The sequence below is a fragment of the Betta splendens genome, chromosome 2, assembly GCF_900634795.4.
Source record: "Betta splendens chromosome 2, fBetSpl5.4, whole genome shotgun sequence".
NCBI classification, from domain to species: Eukaryota; Metazoa; Chordata; class Actinopteri; order Anabantiformes; family Osphronemidae; genus Betta; species Betta splendens.
In genome coordinates, this window is record NC_040882.2 from 11,618,274 (window position 1) to 11,638,897 (window position 20,624).

At 49.9% G+C, this 20,624-nt stretch overlaps 2 protein-coding genes across 2 annotated transcripts in view; both read right to left on the reverse strand.

Annotated features, from left to right (window-relative positions):
• LOC114843475 (muscarinic acetylcholine receptor M4-like) overlaps positions 1 to 9,401 on the reverse strand; it is a 33,990-nt gene extending 24,589 nt beyond the window's left edge. Inside the window, exon 1 of the mRNA XM_029130058.2 lies at positions 9,021 to 9,401. Within this exon, the coding sequence (XP_028985891.1) occupies positions 9,021 to 9,075 (55 nt within the window). The 5' untranslated portion in view covers positions 9,076 to 9,401. The remainder of the gene's footprint in view (positions 1 to 9,020) is intronic.
• A 5,246-nt stretch (positions 9,402 to 14,647) lies between these two features.
• Positions 14,648 to 20,466, reverse strand: gucy1b2 (guanylate cyclase 1, soluble, beta 2). The gene is made up of 16 exons (XM_055502274.1): positions 20,419 to 20,466; positions 19,698 to 19,771; positions 19,499 to 19,593; positions 18,836 to 18,996; positions 18,539 to 18,638; positions 18,053 to 18,459; positions 17,866 to 17,967; positions 17,701 to 17,794; positions 17,442 to 17,638; positions 16,829 to 16,952; positions 16,593 to 16,741; positions 16,268 to 16,414; positions 16,016 to 16,170; positions 15,764 to 15,945; positions 15,465 to 15,693; positions 14,648 to 15,335 (listed from the first exon to the last, which is right to left on the reverse strand). The coding sequence occupies exons 1-15, from the start codon at positions 20,464 to 20,466 to the stop codon at positions 15,530 to 15,532; spliced, it is 2,199 nt and encodes a 732-aa protein (XP_055358249.1). The 3' UTR covers positions 14,648 to 15,335; positions 15,465 to 15,529.
• Between the last annotated feature and the right edge of the window lie 158 nt (positions 20,467 to 20,624).

Genomic DNA, 20,624 nt, shown 5'->3' on the forward strand with positions numbered 1-20,624 from the left:
TTGATTGGTTTTGATGATCGCGTTTCCTCTGCCGCCTGTGCAGAGTCTGGAGCAGCGCGGCTGCGTCACATCATCGCTTGGTCGTAAAGAGAGAGTTCACATGGTTCCAGGCATTTGATCAGAACCGGGAAGCCCCCTGGCCCCCTTTCATTAGAGGTTTTCCTGACACACTGAACTGAAAGAAGACCCAGAATACGCGGAGGGGATTATATATCTCATCTGGCCTTTGAACGCCTCAGGATTTCCCAGGAGGAGCCAGAGAAAACATCTTGAGACACTGATGTCTGGGTTACCTCACTGAACCTGCTTCCAGAAACATACACGAGAGGACCATGAGCTGCACTGTGGACAAATTAGAGCGCAGCATTTTGATCCAAAATATAATCACAGCCTACACTTCAAAATGCATGAGTTAATGTGGATAGAAATGTCAAGTTATGCCATTTATCCCAATCTAAAAAAGCCTTCATTCATCTTTGTAATCTTCTATTCTCACATCCTTTGGAGCCATTTCTGCAGAATGCACTTAACGCTATCAAAGTGCTGATTTCTGATTAACGTCAGTACAACAATTACAGAATCATCCGGCTTCTGTGGCACAATTTCCTCCAGTGCCTCATCTCAGTGTCACATCATAGTCGTTTCCACTGAAGTTGACTTATCAGGATTTCATCACCGTGGCGCTGAGTGTTACAGTACATGTCTGTGTCCTCAACACACGCCAGGATTCTGACTGCATTCCAAGCATTATATACTAATAATACTCCTGTAAATCGTGACTAAAACACCAAATATGTTGCATTAGTAAATGCTTAGAGCAGCTGTTCCATGATAAAGCCAGGTTTCAGCTGCAGACATCAAAAGATGCCAAACGTGCATGTTCTGCTGTATTTAGAAATGTTAATCGCAAACACTAAGCGAGCCTGAAACAAACAAAAGTGGATTTTACATGTAAACAGTTTACACAAAACCCTGCTGTGAATAACAGACAGCACTTAGCATCATGTGTGTGATGAGCAGTCAAGGGTTTGTAATTTAAAGGTCAAACAAGGTTGTGGTTTACTATTATCAAACGACGGCAATGACATCAGGTAGGATCTGTTCACAGAGTAAACTGATACATAAATGAATACGTGAATAATCCTCCAAATATTTATAGATAATACAGATCACGGGTTGCTTTCATGCAGCCAGACATATCTAATATCTACTGTAGACTGGCATATTATAGCAGTCTGAATATAATATATATATTATGAGTGCACAGGCTGAAATGACACCTGACTTCCCCAACTTTCCCAACTGTGGATCAAGTAAATCATGTAAGTCACTGTAAACATTACTAAAAATCAATGCAAGGCGTTTCTAAATTAATCAAGGGCAAATGAATTAAATATAATGTTGGTAATGTTAGTACAAGCAGCCCTAATCCTACCAGACTAGCTGTCCTCTCCAGCTTTGAACAGTTGGCGTAAGTCCTCATCAGCCTCTTGTCAAAGCCCATCCCCTAATTCCTCTATCGCCCCTCTGCATTCTCCACTGTCTCTGCACTGCTACATCCCTCTGTGCCCATTTTGATGCCAGCTCACAGGCAACATGGCAACTGCAGCATCCTCGAGAAACTAGGCCATTACAGGCAGGAAGCCGCAGACGATGACGGCGAAACTACAGGTTGTGAAGGATGCTGGTGACAAGTAAGAGCCCATGTCATGGAGCTGAGCTGTTTCTACGTACGGGGCTCAACACGACCGGGCGCCAGGTTGTCTCTGCCTCGCAATCACTTAAAACGATTCTTTTGAAATGAAAAATACAGAGCTAGATAATAAAATAATCACGTTTTAAAAGGTATTAACAAACGACGCATGAGAAGAGTCCTTGGTGATTATGGGCCATCATATTTCTATAACTACTCCCCGTTTGAAGTCTTCTTACCAGCAGCTGATTTCAGATAAAAGGCAGCAACAACACAATGAAACAAAATGATGCTTAACATTACGCCTTCACTAGTTACATGCATGATTTGCTGTGAGACATTTCTGATTTGAGAGGACCTCATGTAGGAGGTGTAGGCACAGGATGAGTAGTTGCCCTCTGGATAAAGGATGAAATAAATGCTTCGGATGTTGCAGAATATCCTGACTAGTACTGAGAAAAAAGACTTTGTTCTAAGTCAGGGTTGACTCTGGATTCTGGACCTTTAAGAACATGTTTATAGTGAGATTAGAAAACAGAGAGGCAGAGTGATTTGATTACCACCATGGAGCTCGACCTGGAGGAGAAGGAACCTTGGCGTCTGGACAGTATCTGGAAACTAAATCAGCTAATATGTTCCATGGTTGTCTGGCACGTGACGGCCAGTGATGATGATGATGGTGATGATGATGATGATGCATGCGAAGGCTCTGAAAAGGCTCAGGGCTCTGTTTTCTGTAGACTCTACACCAGCTCTACGGGAACCACAGTTTCCTCAGGCGTGCGTTGTTTCTTAGCCAAGATTTTTCAGTTCAGCCATTCTCATTTGTTACTTCTCCTCCGTAGCCTGCACAGATGTTAACAGCAGCTTTTTTCCTTTTTGAGCAGCATTGATTTTGACATGAGACTTTCGTGAGCTTCATTTCTCCGGCTGTCGGTACATTTTGTTTGGTAGCAGCTGGTGATGGTTCAAATGTGACAGAAGTAGGAAAGAATTAGACTGAGGCAGAGGGAACTTGACTAGTGATGGAATATAAAACCACAGTTGTTGAAAGTCTATTTTATCCTTTTATCCTCGCTGTGGGTGCCTGTTAATTATTTACAGTGTTGAGGCACCAGGACATTATAGTGGCATTCTCTCATGGCTGTAAACAGTAACTAGCAGGAGTTTAAACTGGCCACTTCATTTCTTTATTCTCTAGAAGTGTTCATTATGTTTGTGGAAACGAACAGATTCTCTAAAAGAGAAGCTCCTGCCTATTTGCTGCTCTAATATAAATTAAGAGGGGTTGATGTGATTGGCCGTGACTTACTGGGGACCCACCCTGAATCCACCCTATAGTGAATAGCAAACCACTGGCTTGGACAAACAGAATCCAGGATGGCCTTTATTAAATCCAAGGACTAAACCTGCTGACATGTGGACTCCTGTATTAGAAGATCACTCCCTGTGCTTCCACCAGTGCCACCAGGATGGTTGACTGGAAATTAGTATCAGTAGCGAGTTCAAATGTATAATTGATGTTTTGTCAGCACAGCTTTGAATCATATCTGTTTCCATGATCTCTTGCTTCCTGTAGATAAATCTAGGATGGAGTTAAGCTAGCGTGTGACGCAGAGATAACCATCAGCATCATCCTCAAACAATAGCACTAATGTACTTTCACTATATCTAAATGATTTAAAAGCCACGTGGGAGCAGACTAGAACCTTATCATCACTGACACACATTCTTGTGAACCTCTACTTTTTAGTTCTTGTACACAATTACAGCAAACACATTAGGGATCAGAGATAATCTAAAAAAATAATCGAATTGACCTTTAACATTCAATGACCGACTACTCTACAGACCACTCTACAACCCCAGCCAACCGCTAATAACGCTCGCGTGCGGTGAGTACATCACATCTAATGATCATTTAATGAGCCTACTACAGAAAAACAAAGCAACAGCGTGTTTGATTTCCCCTCAGGCTGCAGCAGCAACTAGGTTGACCAGACACCGGGTGAGGGAGGGGCAGCACAACCAGGTGGGTGTCCCTATAGTGGAGTCCATGCAGTAGGGAAAAGCTTCTACTGTAAAACAAGCTACTGCGCTGTAGTGGGGTCAGACACAATCTAATGATGCTACAGAAAACCTAGCAAAGAGATTAAAACAGTAATGTTGAAGGATAAGAAGTGCTTTAAACGAAGGATCATCCACATGCACGAATCCAAGCATCACTGAAAGCTATAATTCATAGTTGGGCCAATGCAGAGAGCAACACCTCAGCGTCCCAGCGTGTAGCGAGCAGACACTTACTCGTGTTTTCCATCAATAATGTCTTCTAAGACAGGAGAACAGCGATATGCTTTCAAACATCATTAATGTTTGAGGTTTTAGACGTGAACGTAGGCCATACAACACACTTCTCCTGCTACCACTGCGAAATACAGTGGATTTAGATCAGCTGCGCGGTTTGAAATCGAACGCAAGGAGTCAAGAGACTGTTTAAATATATCATATTAACAGGAAACAACCCCAAAGCCAAAACCCAAATATGCCTTTTGTGGCTCACAGACACCAACACACTGGCTTTACATCAGCGAGGGGCTCCGCTCTGACACCTTGTGTCGTAGAACCATGCCTCCATACAGCTACGCCGCAGCAGCCCATGCATTTTGTAAATGGATGATGTATGCGCTTAACGCGGCGAGGACGTATCCACAAACACGTCGGTGCCAAGCGCTCCCACGCGAGCCTCACCGTTTTCCCTCTAACGCGTGTGCAGCTGTGTGTGCAGCTCGCTGCAGCTGGAGGTTTAATGAAACGGAGGAAGTACCGTATGAAGTCTATGCACACCCCCCCCCCCCCCCCCCCCCCCATTCACCGGCTTCCTATTCATGTCAGGGCTGATTTCGAGGGGAACGATGCACGAGATCCCAGACGCGTCCGTGCTCTCGCACCTTCGCAGCCTGTTAAAAGTCTCTGCCTCTTGTTGGGCCCTCGCTGTCAAAAACGCGAGGCTACCAATTAGCAGAGACTCCTCCCGTCGTGATCCTCTGACACCCGGCGCCGTGGCTGTGTGCTAACACTCCCCAGTAAACACAGCAGAGCCTCTGGAGCCGCTACGGTAGATTAGCTGGAGCGCAGGGACCCACACACTGGCTCTCACAGGGCTCGTAGCCGCTCCCTGTGTCTCCGGTGGGCAAACGTCCAACGGCAGCTCCTCGGCGGCGCTGAACCCTCCGAAACACACGGCACAGCCACAAGCCACACTTCCTGTGGTCATTTCCCGGCTCCGCCGGCTTTTTTTAATAAGGTCAATGCATTTGACAGCGCTTACCCTTTAACAGAGCTTTTTAATCACGGCTGCATTCAGTGGGTTTATGCCTACCGCAGCAAGAGCGGAACCGAGGTCCGGAAAAGGCAGCGGCTCCGGGTGGGACGACAAAGCTGCACAATGTGCAGGACAAGCGTGCACCTGGGCTGTATTCAAAACAGACGCCGCCGAGCTGAGCGCTGACCTCTGGAATGTGACAGCTGTCGGCGGGATCATTCAGAGCGGAGCCGGCGCCGAACCCCCGGCGCGGTGACAGAAAGGGAAGGTTTAGGCAGAAAGTGTGATGAGGAGCGGGAAGACAGGCGCCGCTTTGACTGGCGTTCGTCTCGTTCTGCCACCCTGACTGGAAAAACGCCGCCACCAGCTGTTTCCCTTCATCGCCCAGCTCCTAATATACAGCAACCAGCACTACAGGTTGTTAGAGACTACTCAATTTTAATAAGGCAAAATTTAAAGAAAGAGACACTGGTCTGTTCTGATCCAGAGGGATGGAGGACTCCAGCCTGGACTCCCACTGACAAATGGACAATCTCTGGAGCGGTCCAGGAGCGATGCCATTTTGTGGTCCAGCCTGAATGTTGGACCCATTCATCACGGGAGACGTCCAAGACATGCACACACGCTCACTGTTCTGGATGGATCCAAATTAGCTGACTGCATAATAGGTCTGATTTTCATCTACATCGTATAGACAGACGTGATGTGCTTCAGCTAATAAGATGGTACTGATGTAAGTGAGTCCTTGGTTGAGCTTCATCAGCTTGAGCTCAGACATGACAAACTGTGGTGTGAATGTCTCTCGAGGTCATTCGTCATCACCATTATTGGGTGGAGGCATGGGCTGTGCACAGCTGGAGGTTGCTGGATCGTCTGACTCCTGCTGAGGTCCACAAGTACCTTTAAGATGTGGTTCCAGCTCCATCCTGTCATAACATGGCTTTTACATTCAGCCGATATGGAACTTTGGCCCATTGTTACACGAAGTGTACTTTTTTCTGTATTCACATTCAAACGTTCACAGACATAATAACCCACAGCTTTTCACAAACCCTGTGTCTGTTACATCACGTCATGCAGCTCTGAGTCTCCACCTGCTCCACTAAGTAGGCCCATCACAAGCAGAATCAGCGTTCTTGGGCACGTGCATCAGTGGGTGAACGGCTCATCCCCGGGGCGCATAAATAAAGGCCTGCGCGTCGTTGGCAGCGCTCGGGTTCCAGGCAGAACCCGTTTTAACCGTTTCACTTCACAGCGGCGGCGACAGCTCCGCTTTATCGAGCGAGCACAGGGGAAAAATCACTTCTGTAGCGCACATCAAACGTCGGCGCTCTCTCCTCTCCCGGCCCCGCGCGGCTCGCACGCCGCGGTTGCCACGGCAACCCGCCTAAACAACAGCGGCGTCCGCCGGCACCATTTGGCGGAGCGCTCCGCCGCCTCAAACGCCGGGCGCTCCGCTGTTCGCTCCCCGCCGAGGGCTCCGACGGAGCGCTGGGCGCGGCGCCGCGGGCGCGGGTCGGCCGACGCAGGGTCCTCCCGACGCCGCATGCCGCACGCGGGCTCGACGCGTATTCAGCTTTATTCATGAGCCCTTCAAAGCTTCAGGCGGAAGGAAAATCGAATACGCACCTCTGAAGGTGAAGTCATCCTCCTCTTGATGGTTTAATTGGTTTGGACGCAGAGGAAAACGCTCGTGTGAAGTTGTTTATCCGGTAGTTGGCTTCCTTAAATTGTCACGACAAATTACGAAATGCGATACCGCCTAATTTACACTGGACATAGTTATGAGAGTTTAAAAATAAAATAAAAATTTTCATCCCGAGTCCAAGACAGATTCATTGGCACATCGTGCTGCCTTCAGGTGGCTGCAGGGATTCAAGCAGAACGAGGAGCAGCCAGGGTGTTCAGCGCGTCGGAGATTTGAATTGATTAGACTGTAAGTCATCAGGGCCAAAATGGTTTCCACAATCACCCCGGGCTCGTTTCAAATATTAAGCCTCTTCAAGCTGAATCAAGTCCCAGCCACAATTATTTAACATTCCTGACTCTGTTGGCTGCAACTTTTTACCCACGCTACAGTCAGTCCGACTCTTTAGGTTGGATTGGGGTTTTCAAGGACAATAAAACAACAGCGTTAATGCATATAAACGTTTGTATCAGCCACAGTGTCGACACCACCTGGTGGCTTGACCCTGTGTTCACACCACCAGCGACAGCTCTGACCTGCGTTGGAGGCTCATGCGTTTGGATGCTGAGCTACGGCTGCACAGGCAAACACGCCATCTACAATAACAAGCAGCGCATCCTCCTGCTTTTGCTTCAACTCACGACTGCGTAGCATCACACAGCGTGAGAACGACCAGGAACAGTTAGAGGGAAAATGTGGCTTCCTCTGGAATCGAGTGGATCCTGATTGGATCCCGGCTTAAAGCTGAGCTTTAAGTGTGTGTGTGTGTGTGTGTGTGTGTGTGTGTGTGTGTGTGTGTGTGTGTGTGTGTGTGTGTGTGTGATGATCAGTGGTCTGTTGTTGTTAGTGTGAACGGCCTGCTACTCTTGTGCCGTGCGGGGGTCACGGCGAGAAGCGTGCGGTGACGGTCGGACCACGGAGCACGGCCGTCTGCCGTGTTCCAGGCTGTGTAGGCACAGACCGGCCGTTGAATCACAGCTATAAATAACTGGTATTAGATCGGGATTAAATTAGCAGAAAATGATTATTTATAAAACTGTAAACAGAATCTGTTTAATTCATCACAATACAAACACACTGAGGCAGATGCCCGCTACAGTAGCAGCTAATCATGTATATACGCCCACATGCAAAATCCTCCATCCGCACAGATACGCACATAAGCAAACAGTTTAATGCCACCGGCATCTGTTCTCGGCGGGAGTAAAGACGCACAAAGGGGAGAATCGGCAGCGAAGGAGGAACGAGGAGAACAGACGCGCGCGGCTGATGGAGGGAGGAGACGGGGCAGGAATCAGAGAGGATGGGGGAGACGGGGGAGGTAACATCCACCCCAGCGATGTTTTATCCAAGGCTCGGAGCTGTCAATCATCCCGTGGTACAGAGCTTTGACTCCAGAGGAAACAAGAGATCAGACCAAACATACTGGGACGAGCGCTGATGGGAACCGCTGGAACAGGTGATCGATACACCTGATGAAGCGCATGATGTCACTGAAGGTGCCTTCAGTTTGGGGCGTGTCTAATAAACGAGCAATGAAATGTTACAGTATCCTGCAGTTTAGCGCAGGATTAAACCAGATGCTAGACCTGAGACATCACCACACACACGCACGCACGCACACGCACACACACACAGAGCAGCAGCATCACAACCTGCCAATCAACGGCTGCATTGAGCCAAAGAAACACAATGCATTTACATTTTTTATATTTCCAGAGACAATTTCTCCATTTCTCCTTTTTCATTACTTCATCCTATTCATTGCTGCTCCTATTGTTTGGATTCACAAATAAATGAACAACCAAACAAAGCAAAAAAAAGGCTGAATTCCAGGATTTTGTAGGCTCTTAAATATAACAAATTCAGACTTACCTGAACATTTTATGGGAAAATCATCATTAGCAGCAACAATGGAAACACTACTGGCTTCATCGTTGCTCTCATTATTCGTCTGTGACGACTGGCTGCGATGTTATTTGCTTTTATAGTTTCACATTTGATTTGACGTTTATTCGTACGTATTTGCATTTTGGGGGAATTGAATGCATTCTGAACCTACTCTGGACTTCACACTTCGCCGAACTACGGCGCATCCTGGTTCTGGTTCCGTCTGAGCAGCGTAGGAGCCGGTTCAACTCACTTTACGCGCAATTCCACGAGGAACAAAGCCCAGAAGAACAAATTCTTCCGCCACACTCAGGGTGACGGCTCTCAGCCCGAATGTGCCGGTTCTGCTTCTGTTCACAAGTACCCTGCGTTGCATTATGTAACAGCACAGCTGCGTTGACGGGTCCGAACCCGAGCCGGTCACTCACCATTGAAGTTCCAGAGGGGCTGGAGGACCCCAACTCCGTTACTGTCGTTACTCATGTTGCATGGCGGTGCGCACCCGTCGCTCCGTTCCTCTCGTTCCTCGCACCACTTTCTTCTCCCTTTCTCCACAAGTTTCCCGCCGAAATCCCCGCCGCTTTCCGCGCTCGTGCGTTCTTTCCAAATCCTCCTGTGGCTCGCGCCGGAGCGGAGTGTTCACTGTGGCTCTTCTTGACAGTAGCGCATTTCTCCACTCTGGGGGAGAAGCTGTGATCACACACCAGACCAACAGCAGCTCATCACACGCGCTCTGCTCAATTATTCATCGATTCTCCCCAAAATATAAACCTGCCCGTTCAGCGCCCGGCGCGCGCGCGCTGCTTTCAGGCTGGGAGAGAGAGAGAGAGAGAGAGAGAGAGAGAGAGAGAGAGAGAGAGAGAGAGTCGCTTTCTTCACATAATCCGCGGTCGCTGAACCTGTAATTTCTGCTTTTATTTATAAATAGTGCCATAATTCAGACTTTATGGTTCAGGCGTGATGTCACTAACATTAAAGGAATCGGCAGGTTGACAGCGTTTCCACTGTGTCTTAACAAAAACACGCTCCTGAGCCAGGGGCGGACTGAGGCGTAATTCAACCCAGTACATGGCTCCATCCCAGGCCACCTCACTGAATACAGGTGCCTTGACTGGCTAACGCAGATTACTTCATCTAAAACCCAGATTACCTCATTCAAAACCCAGATTACTTCATCCAGACCCAGATCACTTCATTCTTTTTTTTTTTTTTTTTTTTTTTTTTTTTTTTTTTTTTTTTTTTTTTTTTTTTTTTTTTGTTCTGTCCAGCAGTTAAGCAAGCAGCATATATTACGCTGAATGCCATATTGTGATGGACAGCTTTGCTTTAACAAGAAGAGTATATATAGAATATATATACTCTTCCTGATTTATGGTTTATTTAATGGTTTATTTAGCTAATCCAAAATGTGTGTGATGTTGCTGTGTTGGTGGACAGGTTAGGTTTCTGCTTTAGGGTGTGTATGCGGGAGGGTGGGGGGGGGGGGGGGGGGGGGGGGTAAGGGGTGCAACCAGCTGCTGAAACCAAGCAAATCTGTTAAGTAAACAATCGGAGCAAAAAAAAAAAAAAAATAAAATAAATAAAATAAATAAGAAGCATGGATGTACCTTAGGCTAACATATTCATAACTAAACAATTTTTGTGCTGTGGTTTACCTTGGAGATTAATACTAATACCAATAATAGTGCTAAGGTATGTGCACATACTAATACAAACGAATACATACAATATACATACATATGTGCATTATTATACATATCCCATACTACTTAATAAAAGTCATGACATACAACACCACAAATTCCATATTCACACATTATTCATGTTGGTAGTGATAAGTATCAATAATACTTACAGTTGGATTTGGAAAGTGTCCCACTACAAGGTTAGTAAGGCTGTAGCTTAACATTATTCACCCAAAGGGTGAGGCAGACGTTGGTGCATGAACAATGCCACTTGTGGAAGCCAGGGTGATGTGAGGGGCTCCGCCACTACGCCCATCCAGCAAGCAGAGGAAGGAATCCTAGCAGCCAGGGAGCACACACACCTTCAGTTCCAGGAGGGCAGGTGTTGCGACCCAAGCCGCCCACACAGAGCCCCCCAGGCAGAGCTGCAGCAGCCACAGAGACAGCACCCGAGGCCAGAGTGGGCCACCGGGGGTCAACGCTGTCCGCCCCATGAGAACCAGGGGCAAACACTCCCCCCGGCGGGAGGGTCGGCCTGAAAGAGTAGAGCCCGAGGACCCACGGTCCGTAGGGAGCCCGCCAGAAGATGCCCCCGCGCCCAGAGTGGGGCCCGCCCCCAGTCCACCACCCCCACACGGGCGGAGCGGGGCCTACCCCATCGGCCCGACCTCATCCCCTGGCGCTACAGCGGCCTGCAGCACAAGGCCAGCAATTGGTGGGGTCAGCAGAAAAGAGACCACCCAGGCAGACGATCATCGTACCCCGGGCGAAAAACCGGACCCCCCACACTTCAACCGCACCACACGCATACCAACTCACACAAACACAGATGCATACACCCACCCACATGTGCAACACACATCATCACATCAACACACACACACACCATAGACTCTCTCATAACAAACTAGTCAATCATACGTGAACCAATGCACTCTCAGATACATTCTCCCACCCACACCATTCGCTTGATCACATTCGTGGGGAGGGTAGGTCTCCGGCCTGCCGTCCATGTGGCCCCAGGCAGGGACCGCAGCTCCTCCCGAGCCCCGACCAACCCCCCCAACCCGGAGGGGGCAGAGGGCAGCAGAAAAAGGCACCCCAGAACCCTGCAACCCAGCTTGGACGTGAGTGTGTGGAACTAAAGTGCACTGAAGGTGGGTGACACCTCCAGGAGCACAACCGCTGGCTGACGGTGTGTCCCCCGGACAGTGCCCCCCCGCGCCCTAAATGTCTTTTTGCAGTTAAAACTGGGTGGTGATCTCTCCATCAGGGCCAGTGGCCGAGGCCACAACTGGCCTCAGCCCCAGGCCCCAGTGAAAGAGCCCACCCCCGGCCCTAAATGTATGTGTATGTAGCTAAGTATGAGGAACTTTGGGAGATACCCAATTCTCCGGGGGGTCCAGCAGACAAAGCCATCAATGGGAAGTCTACTGGCCCCCCCGGAAGGAGCCCCCAGATTCCTGGACAAGTGTGTATGACTAATGCAATTAAAACTGCAGAGCATCCCACTTGGAAGGGACGGAACCACTTCCCAGTAGCCCTGGTCCCTCCATCAGCAGGACGCCCCTTGCAGACCTAAGTGGATGAATGCGGAGAAATGTAGTTGGGAAGCAGAGCTCCAGGGTCCGCAGAGCCAGGTTCCCGACTGGCTCTGCTACCTATCCCACCACCCCCCACAACCCCCAGCCACGAAGGGACAGCCGAGACCCAGGGACCGCAGTACTACTGCCCAGGCGCCACACGCAGCACAGCCAGAGCCATCCTCACCCTTCTTTCACACTTACCCATTCTCTCGCTCAAGTATTCACAGATCACTTCATTCAAACCCCAGATTACTTCACCTAAAACCCAGAGCAATAATTACTATAATTATTGTTTGTGATCCATCCTTTTGTCCCACCTCCTGGGTCTGTAGTGATAGGTATTAAAAATAGCCTATACTTAACATACCCTTTGACATCTTAAATAATAAAAAAATTAAATTAATTGATTATTTGTCACAGGTGTTATGACTTGTTGTGCTTTGGTGTTCGGGTCTTTTAATGGGATGAGTTTCTGTCTCAGTGTTTGCGGGTTTAAGTGGTGTTCTTCTTTGTCTAAGTAATGTAAGGAATAACCAGGTTTATCTGTTGAATCAGAATGAGAGCCAATCAGCCAATACTGGTGGTTTCTCATAGATTCCTATTTCTGCTCTGCCGTCATTCCCTCTGATGACAGCGTTTATGTGGTCTGGTAGTCGGTGCCCTCTCTGTGAACGAGCTGTGGGTTTTCTCCTCCACTTCCTCCATATACTGTAAAAATTAGCTATGAACGTGAGGATGTCGACGGCTTGCGTGAACAGGGCCAACCTGGCAACACGAACCGCCCGATGTGACGAAACATCCACGTGCCATCGGTTTAACATGAACGAACGTACGGGAGGAAACGCTGAGTCCGGTGCGCGCGCAGGACGGGACAAGGACAAACGGAGAGTGCGTCAAGCTCCGGGTTCAGCGGAGGTTTGCGCCGCTTTGTCGTTGTCGCTGGCTATTTTAAACTTTGTGTATCAGCAGGTGCAGCGTTCGCATAAAAGCTCCGTGGGAATGGAGGAAACGACCTGTGTGCACTTTTCTCAGCTCAAAAATTAGGAGCAACTGCTGAGCAGGAGGAAGCCGAGTGACTAGACCAATGAGAGCAGCATGATGGGAGCGTGTTAGTGTGAAGTGGAGGCTCCCTGAGAAATGGACGTATAGATTAAAAAAAAATATTTCATAAGATCATATTGGACTGGACTCAGCAGGAATGAGACAGATGTCCGCTTTGCTCCAGGTCCGCTGTTCACGCTCTCTCCTGTCATTTCTTCTTCGTGTGAAGTGCTGCTTCACTTACCTGGCTACAGGTGTGACCTGCTGGAGAACGCACGTGTCTCCGTCCCACTTCCTGAAGCTGCTCGCCAGGAGGGGAGGAGGTGACGACGGGCAGACCCCCACACAGGTTAACGCTTCTGGACTTTTAACGCGTCTAAAGGAGCCTGCGGATCAGAGACGGGGCGCCTTCAAGGACCTTCGAAGCGGTTGCCATCGAGTGGGTCCATTAGGATGCTCCAAAGCACTTGTGACACCATTAAAAGGCCTGTACGCACAGTACAGAGTGCGTGGACACACTCCCACCCTCCCGCCCGGTGCGTTTACTGTACCGGTGCGGTGACAGTGGGGGGTGGGGGGCGGTGACGTGACGATGCGTCTGTTTGCCGACAAGCTTACATAAGAATTCCTGTGCTCCGCTCACCTCTGACACGCACACGATCACTCGGCGCGCGTGTCATTATGGGCTGAAGTGGGCCGATTTTGGCTCAGCCATTATCTTCTTACACAACCCACTACAGTGAAGAGAGAGTCTGCGTGTGTGTGTGTGCGCGCGCGCTCGCATTACTCATGTGCTTATGTGTCATTTCAAGTCATTTCCAAAAATGCGCGCCATCAGCCCCCTGCTCCCCCCCCCCGCTTCAGCCGCCGCTGCTGAGCTTTATCATCAAACGGGAAAAGGCGGAAACACACAATCGATGCAATTACCGTCACTTTAAAACCTGAAAGGTTCTCCAGAAAAATGCGTTTCCCAAACCTGGCGCCAGGACTCACTCTGACTCTTGTCTTAAAAGAACCCCCAGCCCGTCAGATCAAGTGTAACAAACCATTTAATAAATGTTACCAGGATGAAGTTAGTTTATTCTTAAATTAATAATGCAGATCAGAGCAGAGCCGGGGCGTTTTATTTGTCGCTGTGTGTAGTTCAGGCCAATCGCCACACGGGGGCGCAAGAACATAAGCAACTGTTTTAAACGTGAGTGAAGCAGGAGAGGGGTTGGAGCAGGTACACTGAGGTGTTAAAGAAACGATCAACTGGGTAAAAATTAAAATGATGTTGCATGATAAGTGGGGTATGGACAATAGAGCTAATTTCAGTAATTTTAATGCATTTGTCTTTGTAAATGTGTAAATTAAATGTTTGTGTTTTATCTCCATGCATCACTCTTCCTGCCTTTAGAGCTTCCCACTGTTCTCTTATATATGTTTGCTGATGGAGGGTTTGCATGCATCTCTGGAAGCCGCCGGTGGCTTCAGCCGTTCTGCTTGTCCCAGCTGTTCAGTGCACGCTGCTCAGCGCGCCGCTGGTTTCGTTCCTTCACGAGACGATGGAAGTTGCAGCACTGCTCGCGCCCGTGTTCGTGCGGTGCCTGTGATCGTCCTTCACACAAGCCAGCGCCGCGTAAACGTGTCACATCTGGGCTGCTGTCACGCAGTCGTCACATTTCTGCTCGGGCGGCTGTCTGGGGGTTTTCGCCCGGAAGCCGAGTGACGGGCTGCGTATGAAGGCAGCGAGAGGCAGTGACAGGCTGACTCAAGATGTATTTTTAGTTTCCCAGACAGAGACAAACAAACCACAAGCTAACGATGAGCTATCGCTTCCATCTCTCTGTCAACTCTGACAAGTACAGCTGCACAAGGGATGACCTGTTACTACCAGCCTAATGGAAGCACTCACCTGGACCTGGAGCTGTTCTCTGTGCTAATGAGAACGTATTATATCATGAAGAAGGAACATAAAATCAGTCGTTAATTTTTACAATCAACAATTCAGTCTATGTTAATTTGAAACTATTAAAAATGGCAATAAACTAGAATATTTAGCAGTTTTTAAGCGTCCGTTCTAATAAATCTTCGCTTTACGAGAACCTTTTCCTCCCAACTCTGGCTTCTCATTATCATCTAGATTATGATGTTCTGACCCAAACGGGCCCGCTGAATCCATCGCATGGTTCCACACAGCTCGGCCCACCACCGCTGACAGAGACACAAAACAAGCCCAAACGACGAGGCTGCACTCAACTTTGAAGTCACTTCAAACAGACGCTCTGGCCCTGAGCCTCCGTAAACCCTTGGGCTCCTGGTTCTTGGCTCCGTAGGCCCTGTCAGTGATCCGTCCATGATCCTCATGACAATGTGAGTCCAGTACACAATCAAAGCAAAGGCAAACGCGGAAATATCAGGACCCCACTAGACCTGTTACTAATAAAACCTAGTAAGCAGAAATTATATCGGTTACACATTAGACATTTCATTTGTTAATGAGACCTCTATATTTAACCAAGTGCATTAATTCTCGTTAAATCTTCATTAAATATTCTAACTGGGTGATTTGTGCTACCTGACGTGATACATCTAAGCTGACAGACTGTGGATCAGCTGCCTGGGGAGCAGAGCGTCTCTCCGTCAGAGCAGGACACACAACGAGCTCCGGGGCTCGTTTGAAGGTCCGATGCGGCCGCTGGTGCTGCTCTCGTGTGGCGGCGCGGTTCTGTCCAGGCACCCGGGGTCCGGAGCGGCGCCTTTATCCGAGAGCGCGTCCCGGTGGCCTGGTTCAGGCCTCACAGCCTCTAAACGACATGAAGCAAGGTTTCACCATCATCTACAGCTTCGTGTATTCGTCCGCTGCTTCGCTTTCACCTTTGCTGCTCTGCCGGCGAAGCCCGTCCCCGTACAGGCGGGTCTCCGCGGCCTCTTTTCCCATGATGCCGTCCTCCGACACCAGCAGGTTCCCCAACAGGAAGTACGTGGTCATTAGGCCCTTGCCCTTCACCTCGATCTCTCCGCGCTCCTGCATGTGGAACCCGGCGTCCTTCAGCTCCCTAGAGACATTTAGGTTCAGTACAAACAGCTCGACCCGGTTCGCTCGGCCCAGATGGGGGGGGGGGGCACCTGTACGTGGAGCCGCTGAGGTGAATGTGGTCAGGCACGGAGTGACTCTCCATCCTGGAGGCGGTGTTGACCGTGTCTCCAAAGAGGCAGTAGCGCGGCATCTTCTCCCCCACCACCCCGGCCAGCACCGGGCCCGTGTGAAGGCCCACGCGGATCTGGAACACAGAGGTCGGCCCGAATCCAAGGAGAGCTCCTCGGACCCAGCGTCGTCCTGCTGGAACGGGCCTCAGCCCTCGGGGAACGAGCCCTCACCTGTATGGGCTGTCCCGTCACAGGGTTGGGGACCTCTTTGGCAGCTATCCTCATGCCCAGGGCGAAGTTGGCCACCCTGTGGGCGTGGCTGTCTGTGGGGACGGGAACGCCCCCCACCACCATGTACGCGTCACCGATCGTCTCGACCTTCAGGAACCCAGTAAAACCCGAAACAGAAGGCGAAAACAGGGAGAAGTCTGAGTATTTGATTACGTAGGACGTTATTATATAGTTCTATATTTTGATATTTAATAATCTCATCCTAAAATATTAGCTGCAGCGACCGCATTCTTCCTAATGAACCGCTTGTGGGTTCATACAGGACCTTGTAGATGTCGTGCACGCTGGTGAGTCGGTCGAACTTGGAGTACATGAGGTTGAGCATGCGCACGATGTCGATGGGCTCGCAGGCGGCGCAGATGCTCGTGAACGCGACGACGTCGCTGAACAAGACGGTGCAAACGTCGAAGTCCCCTAAAAGGCGGCAGACGGTCAGACGGGGGCGCGCACGGGTCCGGGCGGGCGGCCGCGCGCCCGCCTGCCCGGGCGCGTGACGCTCACCTGCGCGGACGCTCCGCCCGTCTTTGAGCTGGTTGGCCACGTGACGCGGAAGCATGGCGTAGAGCAGGGCCTCCGTCTTCTCCTTCTCGGCCTCCAGGTGCCGCGACAGGATCTTCAGCTCCTCCTGTGAACACGCGCGCACACGCGCCCCCGCGTCCGCGCTCACGGTGAAAGTCGATATGAAGCGAAATGGAAGCGACGGTTCGAAAACACAAACGTTCCAGTCGATACAGTGAGAGAGGCATGTTTTTCTGTTTGCATTGTTGTCATTGTTATGTTGAATGGTATTTTAAAATTGTTTGGAGCTTCTGAAAGAAAATTGGACTACAGCTCAATTAGGCTACAGGCTGAATGAGTGACGTCAACACTGAGTCTGTTCATTTAAAGAAAAAGTTGTAGATGTTAGATGATTGTGTTAGTAGATTTTAGTAGATGTTGATGAAATATTGAGCCATAAAACTAACTGGAGTCTTAATGGTAGTAATAAATAAGCAAAATATCCTCAAAATTCAATGACAGGTGGTTGATTAGCTGTTATGAATCTAAATAATGAAATGTCTCTGTACCCCTGAAAAGTGTAATATGAAAGCGCTGAGTTGAGCGTTCCTCCGACCTTCTTGCGCTCCAGCTGGTTGCTGAGCTCCATCTCAGCCAGCCGCTGCTGGTTGAGCAGAACCAGGTCGCGGGTGGCGTCGTGCTGGGCCAGGTCGGCCAGGTGGAGGCCCGCGTCCCGCAGCTCCTGGAGGCTCCGCAGCTTCGGACTGCACAGGTACAACATGCAGCCCAGAGAACCCATCCACAGCATCTGGCCTGCAGGCAGAGCAGGCACGGGCTCAGTGCTCCACACTGGAACCGTGAGAACAAGAACCCACCTCTGAGCTTCAGCGTCGGCGGCGTCTCCCTGAAGCTCTTTAGGACGAACTGGCTGTTGATGAACTTCCTCATGCTGTCAATGGTGAAAGTCACCTGGAAGACAGAGGGGAGGAGCCTCAGTGCCACCGCCAGGTCTGCACACGCCTCACGTCATGAGTGGGAACCTGTGGGTGGATGATGGTGAAGAACTGGCTCAGTTTGGCCTCTCGGCCCCGGAGACCCGGAACGAACCTCTGGATGTTCACTCCTGCCTGTCTCACCTTCAGCTGTTAGACGGACAGACAGACAGAAACAGGGCCAGTATTAAGGAACGCTCCACCCTCACGCAGCGACCGACAGACGGAGGCTCACGTTTTCGTCAAAGACGATGTGGAAGGGAAAGGCCTGACAGAAGGTCCTCTGTTCCACCCACAGCTGGTCTGCGTAACGTGGACTGAAGCTGCTGGGGCCCACTTGGCTGCACTGGTCCCGCTCCTGGTTCTGGTCCCGGTCCTGGTCCCGGTCCTGGTCCCGGTCCCGGTCCTGGTTCTGGTCCCGGTCCTGGTCCCGGTCCTGGTTCTGGTCCCGGTCCTGGTCCCGGTCCTGGTCCCGGTCCTGGTTCCGGTCCCGGTCGCCTGCCTCACCCACCTGTTCAATCTGTCTGACCAGAAACACAACGTGCTCCTTCTTCCCCGTTCGCTCGTCTTCCTCCTCTCGGTTCAGAACCACCAGCGACACCCCGGTGCCAAAGAACTCGCTGGCCACGGCTTCGATGATCCCTGCGGCAGTGAAATGACCGTAAAGGAACTTCCCCGGTCCCAGGAGCCCCGGGCATCGTCCCGGTGCGTGCTGCTGTACCGGGGACGATGTGGTGCAGGCCCTTCCTGTCAGAGTAGTAGTGCAGCAGCATGTTCCCACCGTGCGCCGCCTCCACGCGGAAAGATGGTGCGTTCATTTCCTTGACACACACACACACACACACAGAGCAGGAGAGGCTCAGCAGCAGTGAGACGCGTGTGCGCCTCCTCCCCGTTGCCGTGTCAACCCATCCTCTCTCCATCAACCTGATAAATGCTCAGCAAACAAAGGCTCGGGGGGCGCGGCGGCGCCGCCAGGACGTGACCTTTACCAGCTGGCAGAACCCCGTCACGGTACCTGATAGGACAGGGCCAGGTAGCTGTGGAGGGCGTCCAGATTCCCAATGAACTCCGCCAGGCTTCCTCCCAGCGTCCGCAGCATGGCGTCGTAGCCCGCCTGCTTGCAGAAGTCGAAGAAGTGGGCCCCGAAGAGCTTCAGCAAGACGTCAGCTGGCACGTCTGAAGCGAAACACACGCACAATCACAGGTGTGACGTCACGGTATTGTCCCTGTTTGTCAGACTTCACAGTCTGCTCTGGGGCCTCAGCAGCAAACACATGTTCAGTTGTGGCCCATTCCACAGTCTGGATAATGAGACCTGGCATTTACGGTGTAGATTGTGTTCCTAGTGTCAGTGCTTCGATCCAGATGTGCACACATATGGGATCCCTTCATGGGATGGAATCTACTCTGGCAACAGGTGATAATGCTGTTTCTTTAATGTTAATTATTAATTTAGAATTAGTAGAAAACACAGGGATTATCCCTGCACCCGCGCTGTGGTGCTCACTCCCACTGGCAGAAGCCTGAGCTCATCAGGGACGTTGTTAACACCTGCACCCGGGTGGAGGCTCACACCTCACACACCTTGATTATTTTTCTGCAGGTGATCAACGATCACATTTGTACATGCACACAAAACAAGCTTCTCAGCGAGCGTGGAGGCAGGTGAAGTGCTCACCCAGCAGCGAACAGGCCTCCTGCACCAGGCGCAGCGTCAGCGCGTCGTCGTACACCGTGTACGTCATGAACGAGTCCTGGACGCCCGCACGGGAGCTACGCGAACACACAGACAGCGGTTCTGGACTCAGAGTGTGTGTGTGTGTGTGTGTGTGTGTGTGTGTGTGTGTGTGTGTGTGTGTGTGTGTGTGTGAGAGAACCTCAGTTGGTCCCAGGTCTCTGGACCAAACCTCTCCATCACCAGGGACCGAAGGCAGCTGTTGATGAAGCCGTACTACAAACACACAAGCACTTTACAGTAAAGAGAAAAATGCAGCTGAACGGGTTAAACATGGGCCATTTTATAGCTTCTGACACACGCAGCTCTAGTTTCAGATCATTTAACAAACTTCTCCTCAGTAACTGAAGGAGTGGCAGCTACTGTAACTGCTGGCATGCATGTCTCATGCTAGACCAGGTTGATGGTTGATGCTAAATCTGGGCTTTCTTAGGTTCACATGTTAAAGCTCTGGAGTAATATTGGATCCCACTCCTGCTGCAGAACCATAAAAGCACTATACATAATGAAAACACTGTTCTGTTCTGTTATGAATATATGCGGTGCCAAAAAGGTCAGAGCCCAGTGTATGTTGAATTAACCACACTATTAGTTATAAGAAGACCAATTAAATCTGCACTAACTGAAAAACAATTCTCATCCCATCAGGGTTCTTTTCATTAGTCATACATATATTAGTACTGAATGGAAAGATCAGTTATTCGTATTGTTAGATGTTGATTTTACCTTTGACGGCTTTTACTGAAGGTTTGTTTGCCAGAATCTACAGAGAAAACACAAAACCACACTCACCATGTTATCCTGCTGTGTTCTTCATCCACTGTGATGCTTTCACACTCTGCCTTTCACCCCCCGTCTCTCACTTGTGCACGTCTGTAGAGAGTCAGTTTCCCACCCCTTCTCGCCTCCATCCACGTTTCTTTAGTTACAGCAGGATGCACACAAATATCAATTCTTATAATTGTGCTTGAATAAAGAACTTTAAACGGTCCTTTTCAATTTTTGTGGTTTGCAAACGCAAAAAAAAAAATGTTTGCAAAACAACTGAAAGCAACTTTGTTCATTATAA

Coding starts and splice junctions, on each gene's coding strand:
- gucy1b2 (XM_055502274.1), bottom strand. CDS start 20,466: ATGGAGGCGAGAAGGGGTGGGAAACTGACTCTCTACAGACGTGCACAA. Junction 19,772..20,418: donor CTCTCTACAGACGTGCACAA/GTGAGAGACGGG, acceptor GTGTGTTTGTAG/TACGGCTTCATCAACAGCTG. Junction 17,968..18,052: donor ACATCGTCTTTGACGAAAAC/GTGAGCCTCCGT, acceptor TCCGTCTAACAG/CTGAAGGTGAGACAGGCAGG.